Below are 8928 nucleotides of genomic sequence, written 5' to 3'. Positions count from 1 at the left end.
CAGGGGAGGGCGGAGCAGGACGCGCGGCGGGAGCGGAGCCGTCGGGCCACCGCCGAACGTAGGGAGAGGAGGCGCGCGCAGGAGGAGCTGCGGCGTAGGGGAGGTGACGATGGGGCGGGGGCCGTCGAACGCACCGCCGGGCGGTCAGTAGGCTAGGTTTAGATGAAAGCTAGCCGTTTTCATTCAAATTTGTAATATATAATCAAAATTAAATGAAAACCTTTATTTTCATGCACCAATATTCATTTGGGGGAGGCGTTTGGGGGACGCGGCTGGGGAGCGACGTCCCCCAAACGCGGCACGAACAAAACACGTCTCCCAAACGCTCAATCCGGCGCGTTTTGGGGGAAGCTTTGGGGGACGCGGCTGGAGATGCTCTAAGTTTCGGCAAACTACTCACTTTAAAGTTTTTTTTGCACAGACCACCAATTAATTATTCATGTAATAGGTTGCACAGAAGTCCAAATATCATATTAGGCTTATCAATATCAAATCTGACAGCCGAGACTCATGAGTTAGTGATTAATAACAGATCTGATGACTGTTGTCTATTCATGTGTCATCGGTTGGCTGAAAATTTACAAAATTTTCACCAAACTATTGTTGAAACTCACGAAAAGTGAAAAAACTTTCAGTCGTTGGTCCATATTAACATGATTCATAGATTACTTAGCATACATTATCAATTGATAACATGTGGACCTGCAAATCTGCAATGGCAAATACCACTTATTCGTGCGTCCTAATCTATGTTGTTAATCGATTAAATCTGAAATTTGGACCTGTGTGCAACATGTGCAAAAAAATCTGGTAAAGTGACTAGTTTGCACAACAACGATGGCAATAATAGGTTGTTTTCTGCAATTTCCTCCCCTCCGCTGCTACCTCGCAAAGAATGCCATTTTTTAGGTTCACTTATTATACATAAGTATACTGAGAATTCATACTTGCAACTTAATCTGAGATTTACACCCGTGTGCAATGCACTGAAGGTTCCTAAGAAAAAATGTAAAATGAGTGTTTGTGCAACAATGATAACAATAAGCGGTGCTCCCTGCAATTTCCTCTGCTACCAGCATAAGTTCATCACATGAATGACATCACAAGTTTATGAGCACGCAAACAACAACATTTCTTTTACACTAGTGCGGGTGAGAAAAGGGAGGGCTACTTTGTCACTCCCATTTCTGTCATATCTAGGGAAGGCTAATTACAACACCTTGCTAGAAGGATACAGTAATAGAAACCTTCAGAGCCAAGGCCTAGGGTAACTGGCTTAACTGCTCGATCTGGATCTTATATATCGATCCCAGCGCACGCATGCATTCTTCTACTAGTTAAAACAAGCAAAAACGCAAAGTCCAAAACGATATAAGACTTGATCTAGCTTATATATCTTGCTCTCCATTCCGAGGTATCAGATGGTTGATGATGAAATACTAGCCCTTTGTCACGTTGCTCTTCACCAGCTTACGCAGGAAGTCTTTCACCTGCATGTGCCACAAACATAAAGACCAGCCAAGGTTATATATATGAAAAATAATAACTCATGGCATAACCCATGGGCCATGGCTACAAGAACAGAGACATCATCTAGCTTTGCATTGCTTTATTCCTCCAAACTATCAGCTTCAGTGGGAAGCAGTTCGAGAGCATATATGTGTCATGCACAAAACTACTAGCTCTAGTGCTCTACTGCTCCCACATTGTCTACAACCTATATATAGAGTCATGCTAGCTGGACGCTAAACACTCAACAAGAATAGGCATGCAGCTACTACATTCCATATACAGGCAGCTAGCGATGCATAAGTAACATATAGTAAATCATATATTCGTGTTTATAGTTTCCCTCGGTCCGCAAATAAGTGTACATCTAGGTTTTGTGTTTAGTCAAACTCTTTAAACTTTGACCAAATATATAGGGAAAAGTAGTTGCATTTATGACACTAATTTAGTATCCCGAGATTCGTTTTAAAATGTAGTTTCAAATTATACCAAAATCTCATTATATATATTGCTACTTTTTTTTCACGGTTGGTCAAAACTTAAAATATTTGACTTAGTAAAAAAGCTAGAAGTACACTTATTTATGGACGAAGGGAGTATATACCTCTGCAGGCTCACGCAGAGAGTAGGATGCAGTGGTCTCCTTTGGAAACTTGGTCACGAGGATCCCGATGCCCTGTCCCATGTTGTGCAACACCTATAATTTCATTTTGGCAAAATGGTATAAAGGCATCAGTTCATGGTTCATAGATCAGTTTTTTTTTACAAGTAGCATCAGCACAAAAGTGAAGGTGAATTGTGCATGCACAGTGCAGCACACACTACAGGACGTACCTTGAAGGCGTCCTCGTCGGTGCGGTCATCTCCGATGTATATTGGGAAAACATCGCCACGCCCGGCATAGCCTTTAAGGAACAAAAAGCATCCAAACAAATACGATATTAGGACTTCAACTTAATAAAAATAAAAATGACAATAAAGTATTAGTAAATATTTTCTCAAAAAAGTAATGACAAGCAAGTAACTGAACAAACATGGACTGCTACATTTTTTTTGCTCATTTGCATGTGATGAAAAACAACTCACCGAGAGACTCGAGCAAGAACTCGAGGGCATTGCCCTTGTCCCACTTGATGGAGGGCCGGATCTCCAGGACCTTTCTCCCCTTGGTGAGGCGGAGGTCCGGGTAGCCCTCCAACACCGACCTCACCTCCTCGCCTAGAGCATCCCATTCCTGCATGCATATACATGCCAAAGTTAGTTAGGAAGTTAAAAAGTATGCATTTGTATTTTCGGTATGTAAAAACTTCACCTTCTCGTCGACGCAGCGGAAGTGCACGGAGAGGCAGAACTTGTTGTCCTCCACCATGGCTCCCGGGATGGACTTCATCTTGGCCGTCAGCGTCTCATACACCTGAACATACATGACACTAAAACCTGTCAGTCATCAATCGTATTGTGGACTGCTTTGCGAGAAAATGAACCAATTAATCCAATGTTGATTAATTCTCAGCAAGAGAAACTAGGTTATTTAATTCTCAGGAAGATAAATAATGATCTTATGCAGCCTACCTCCTGGATGACAGGCAGGAACTCGGTCGCCGGCTGGCACAGAACTTCGTCAGCCTGCGAAGACAAAATCAAACAACCACCAAATCATCAAACTGGCAAAGGCGCTACTACTTGATAAGTGATTACTGCATACAAAATTCTGTGCAAATCATGACCAAGGAAAAGTATCTTCCATGAAGAAAAGTGCAGACCGTAGAGAGCCTAGAGAGATACTAACTGACCTTTGCCTTGTGGTTGGACACTGTGGTGGGGCCCTTGATGTCCATGCCGTGGCTCCCAGCGTAGTAGAGCTCCTCTAGCTTCACGAAGTTAAACACCTGTGTGTGTAAACCAGACTATGGCCATTAATTCAGTGTATTTTTATCTTTGTGGGGTGAAATATGTTAAAGGAAAGCGCACATTTAAAGCACTAGGAAAAAGAAGAACAGGCAAAGGATCTGCCTTTTTGTAGGCTCCCTCTTGCTGCGATAGAGGTATGTATCTAGACGTGTTTCAGTGTATAGATTCATTTATTTAATTTTTTTTGATAAATAGCTTAGGACGGAACAAGAAATGCTCAATAAATCCCTTGCTATAGTAGCTCTTTGCATGCCATGTCATGTGGCTGGTAAAAAAGGACAGTAAAATAAATCACGCGAAAATATTGCAAAGAGAAAACCTGGAAGATTCCTTTTACAGCTCCATGGTGTACCAAGTGAAGGGGCCCGGAGAAAAAATGGCCCCAAGAAAGCAACAAAAAAAGCAACAGAAGGAACCAAGAAGAAAGCAGTACCTTGTCCCTGCCTCTCCCACTGACGATGGCGGTCGGGAAATGCTGCGCCACGCTCCTCACCGCGTCTCTCATCTGCATGCGTCAACACAAAAATTTAACACCCGGGGAGACCTAGCTAGCTTGTTAACAGAGCAGAGAGCAGAAAGAAACTGACGTCTTCGGTCATGAAGGCGCTGTCGGGGTCCTCCACGATCGGCGACAAGGTGCCGTCGTAGTCCAGAAACATCACGATCTGCTTCCCCTTCGCCGCCGCCAGCACGGCCTCGAACCGCTCTAGTGCGGACGGGTGCTTCTCCTGCGATTCAGCCAACGATTAATTCTTCAATTTGAGGAGAAGGAGAGAGTTGCCAAGACGCTGCCACGGATCGTTGCATGTCGACATACCATCCAGTCCTCCTGGTCGGCGGCGGCGGCGAACTTGGCATGGCGGGGCGAGGAGGCCTTCAGGCAGTCCAGCAGCGACGCGGCGAGGTCCATGCGGCCCAGGGCGGCATTCCTGCAGTCGCGCGCCCTCCGCGGCGGGAACGATGAGAAATGGCGACTCGCCTGCGCCGGCGGCGGAACGGCGGTGACCGCGTCGTCGGCGGTGAAGGCGGCGTGGTTCGTCATGGCGATACCGAAACACAGGGGAGAGACGGAAGAGCGGCCGGAGGAAAGCAACAAGATGCGTGGGGGGAGGTGCGCGATGGCGATGGTTTGGGGAGTGTGGAGGAAGGAGAGGAAGGTGGTTTGATGGTTGTGGGCGGTGGAGGCCAGTGCTATATATAGAGAGTGTGAGGGATGGCCCACCTCTGGAAATTTCTGATGTGCAAGTGTCAAACTATGATACCCTGTAAATGGCAAGGAGGCTTGGACAATTAAGAAATAGTCATTTTTTACCCGCAAAAAAAAGAAATACTCATTTTATCTCCACAATTTCAAGCATTTGCACATCATGTTAATTGTGTTGCATGTGACTTTGTATACTTCTAGAGGTAGAAGTGTGGTGATATACTTGTTCCGACATAGAAAACGTGTTGCGATAGGTTTACGTGTATTCCGTGGTAACGCTATGTCAGTTCACAAACTGAGATATAATAATATCATCTAGCGGTATCTTTTACGCGGTGCACTGGCCGATACTCGCGTAAGTTACTAATGGAGGATACACGGCGACACCTTCCGCATGGCGTGCCTACCTCTAACTACTTGAGTTAAATGTGCAAAAAAGGTCATTTCGTGGTGGTTCGTAGTGCAAACCTCTGTACTTGGTCCGGACACGTGACCCTTCCTCTTGGCTGCCTGATTTGGCCTCGCGTGCTCGCACCTCGGGATGAGGATGGATCATGATGAGCAGTGGATGCCGTGGAGGGGGTGGCCAAGAGACACGATGTTAAATGGACATGGGGTTTACACTCCAGTTGTTTTTTTTTATCAAATTGAACATCTCTCGCATCATTCTCGATATTGTTTTGATCTACGGTCCTATTGCAATACATTCATAAGTAGTTCTTGTCGGAAAATACATACTACATTTGTTTCAATGAATAAGGTTTTTTTTTCAAAAGTCAAACTACGCTAAGTATGATCATGTTTTTAGGGGGAAAAATCTACATAATATAATAGTTCGATATAAAAACATTTCTATATAATTTTCCAGCACCACCTTAAGCCATGTTATAAGGTAGGCCCCACATATGAAACATATTTTTCCTGCCGATAGTTTATTTCCCTCTGCCTCGGTGGATTAATGGCTCAAAATTAAGCCTTCCATGGAGAAATTTTGCCAAATACAAAGAAGATTGTAAATATTATTTAATTACTCCTTATTAATTGTAAAGATAAGCATAAATAAATTGGAGTATTTGTGGCCTGTATATATAGGCATGCAATTAAATCCATGGATTCTCCCGATATGCCACATTTAATGATAAAGATTTCTCCCTAGCAGTACAAATTTAACGCTTGAAAGTACTAATGCAGTACGTACTATGATTTATTGAAACGGACTGACATGACAAATCAACGGAACCATGTTGAAACCCTCTTGAACTTTTTTGCATCTAAATCGAGATAGGTTGTGACTCAAATAATGAAATAGGTATTTCATTGGTATGCACAATCTTTTATCAGTTGGCATCCTGAATTTTCTGGTTTACAAATCGTTTTTTTACATGGTGCATAAGTAAATCATCATGTGGAATCGTGATGATCAAATAGAGAAGCCAGAGCAGAGGCTCACCACTGGTCGGTGGATGAGTCGCGTGAGAAAAGGGTGGGCCACCAAGTCCACGTTGTCACCTGCTAGCTGGCCCGCCGGGCCCGGTGCGAAAGAAGCCACATGCATGTTGGTCGTGTCCGGGGCCTCTTTTACCCAAAAGAAAGAAAGAAAGAAAAAGGCCTCCAAGGCCCAAGCCTCCATCCAGTGCACCTCCTCTCTAGTCGACTGACCGAACTGGTCTGATTTGACCAATTGATCGTGACCGCCATGTGGGGGCCGGCAACTCATCCGTACTACAGTACGGTTAATTTTTGTTCGCTCGCCTGCTGCTCAGGAGCGGCCGGCTTTGAAATGCCTAACTCTGTCCTGTTTTTACTGTACTCCCTCCGATCCATATTAATTGACTTCAAAATAGATGTATCTAGAACTAAAATGTGTCTAGATACATCCATATTAGAGTCAATTAATATGAACCGGAGGGAGTATTATTATATAAGAAGAATAAATGTGTACTCCTTTTTCTTGGACGCAAGTGCATTGTGTTTAGCTTTTTCTACATGGTCTCCGCTTCCTTTTGGTAGTCTACTACGGTCTAGTGGTGGTGTGAGCTGGCCTTTTCCACCGCCACATAAAACTTTCCAAGGATCGATCCCCATACCTGGAGCTGCCGCCCCCTGGAAACATCTCATGTATCTATGTGCTGCTCACCAGGTGGCCGTTCACTAATGTGGCACTCGCCACTAATAATTTGTCATACCACCCTGGTTGTCACTGACCCTCTCTACCAAAAAAAAGTTAAATGGGCTTCGCCTTGTATGTGTTTATGATTGATGCCTTACAAGTCAAGGTAGCATGATGCCAAGGTTTCGGAAATTCAATTCGGCTCCCGGGTGCATATGCTCCCTCTATCAAAAATATATTTTGAAATGTCAAAAAAATTTGAAAAAAAATTCTACATGTACATCTCCACAATATACGTACGTTTGTCAAGTTTCGCGGGGAACCAATATGTTTCGTGGTCTGAGTAAAAAAGAGAAAAATTTATCTCCTGAAAAGCCTTATTTTCAGCATTGAATTTTGTCTTTTTTACACACGTCACACGACAAGTCGGATTTTTATGAAACGACTTTGTGAGCGTGTAGCACATGAAGATATACGTTCAAATTTTTCGTTTCAATTTTCTGAAATTTCAAAATGTATGTAACATGCATTTCAAAATAAAGGGAGCATATGCTCCCATGTGCCAAAACACCATTCCCCCAAGGTTTCACCTCCTGTAACTATTACCTCCGTTGCAAACTAGTTATCCAACTTCAGTTTTCTAAAATGAGCGAAACCATATACTAAAACGCTTAGCTATCGCTTCTTCGGAGATGTTGGATGGCCGACCAGAGGCTGCGTCGCGAGCTGCCATCTCATGTGGTGTGCCCGCTGTGCAATGCCGACGACGAAATTGCCGACCATCTTGCCCTGCAGTGCCCCTTCGCTCGCTGCATTTGAGTGAGTTTCTTCCGACGGGCAGGGCTGGTGTTGACGGTGCCCGCCGCGGACAGTTTGCTTCCAACCTGGTGGTCGGATTCAGTTGGCCACCTCTCTCGTTCTATCACCAAGGTTGCCAACTCTGTGATCATGCTGGTGCTTAGATCCTTGTGCCTCGACTAGAATGAGCGGGTCTTCAATAACAACGCCGCGGCAGCCTCTAGAGTCCTCGATGATGTTGTTTAGGATTGGAGCCTCTGGCTTTCGAGTAGGTGTCAGTTAGAGGGAGGTGTGTGGCCTAGGGTCGTGCTCCCGCTGTGGTGATCCAGCATACCACTGCATGTTGTAGTATGCCAGTCGTTGACATAACATGTGCGAAGTACGAATCCGCAAATATTACATCCCTCAAAGTAGTCCAACAGAAGCATAGCTGGTTTTTATTTCACTCACTTAATGTTACAAGCCATATATTTACATCATACTGGAGCTCCTCCTGGGTCCATAGAGGATAACTCAAAGGTTCTTGGTGAACTCTACTTAACTTATACAATATCGGTTCGTAGCAGGCTAAGTACCATTTCTACTCGAGCAGCTAAATAATATAGAGTTAGGTGCTGCTCGACTACTCCTACTGGTGTGACTTAAGCGGTGTTCTCTTCTGGAACCTCCCCGGTTCCGTAGACTATCAGGTAATCCACCCCCTCTCCCCTCCGGAGAGATCTGGTTCTTCACTCCTTCGAGTCCACCATTGGTTTCCTCCAGGTGGTTCAGACAATCTAAACTGGTGATTATAAGAGGTATACGTACGAGCGTACTCAACAAGTTTATTATAGGAAAGAGGTGTTTTATGCACTAGCTACGGCACTAGACCAGAAAGTCATATGCCAATGCAGGTTTTTGTAAGCATTTCTTCAAAAGGTTGCTTTTATTCCGAAGAGCAATGTCCGTCAGCTTTCACCGGGTGTCTAGAACTTCATGGAGTTTCTTTCCGGCCGCGTTCACAGTTCCAAAACCCGGAACAGGGTGTGACAGGTCACGATTCGTTACACTCTGCAGAGGTGTGTTGTTTTACCCATAAGAGATCTTAACCTTGGTGCCAACCGGGCAGCTTTCCGATCCACACTTCCGTGGTGTGAGGCCCGGTATAAGGTCCTGGCCAATCATTGTATTTCTCCGCGACCCCACACACCCACCCTTTATTGCAGTTCCGACGTTGGGTCCTCGCTGGTCAGCATATCCATTGGATATCATCCGACCTCGACTAATATCCCCACCGGTCAGCATACCCCATTGGGTATCATCTGACCTCGATACCTTCGCCGGCCTTCTGCAATCCATCATAGACCGCATTACCGTGGGGACTTAAAGGTTCCCCACCTATCCTGTTGTTCTCGCA

The 8928-nt window shown here is 44.8% G+C and overlaps 1 protein-coding gene across 1 annotated transcript; it reads right to left on the bottom strand.

The window, feature by feature from the left end:
• Positions 1-1082: 1082 nt before the first annotated feature.
• LOC127321168 (probable trehalose-phosphate phosphatase 3) lies at positions 1083-4572 on the bottom strand. Its single transcript, XM_051350207.2, has 10 exons — positions 4238-4572; positions 4008-4148; positions 3854-3925; positions 3303-3398; positions 3082-3135; positions 2822-2923; positions 2596-2743; positions 2344-2414; positions 2114-2206; positions 1083-1490 (listed from the first exon to the last, which is right to left on the bottom strand). The coding sequence occupies exons 1-10, from the start codon at positions 4460-4462 to the stop codon at positions 1440-1442; spliced, it is 1053 nt and encodes a 350-aa protein (XP_051206167.1). The 5' UTR covers positions 4463-4572; the 3' UTR covers positions 1083-1439.
• Positions 4573-8928: the final 4356 nt, after the last annotated feature.

Source organism: Lolium perenne, chromosome 2 (assembly GCF_019359855.2).
Source record: "Lolium perenne isolate Kyuss_39 chromosome 2, Kyuss_2.0, whole genome shotgun sequence".
NCBI lineage: Eukaryota > Viridiplantae > Streptophyta > Magnoliopsida > Poales > Poaceae > Lolium > Lolium perenne.
This window is presented reverse-complemented; position numbering and strand designations above follow the sequence as displayed.

What these genes read in the sequence shown, in the direction of transcription:
- LOC127321168 (XM_051350207.2), bottom strand. Translation starts at nt 4,462, where the DNA reads ATGACGAACCACGCCGCCTTCACCGCCGACGACGCGGTCACCGCCGTT. An exon ending in TGTCCAACCACAAGGCAAAG is followed by an intron (nt 3,136 to 3,302) that starts GTCAGTTAGTAT and finishes TTGTCTTCGCAG; the next exon opens with GCTGACGAAGTTCTGTGCCA. An exon ending in GTTCTTGCTCGAGTCTCTCG is followed by an intron (nt 2,415 to 2,595) that starts GTGAGTTGTTTT and finishes TGTTCCTTAAAG; the next exon opens with GCTATGCCGGGCGTGGCGAT.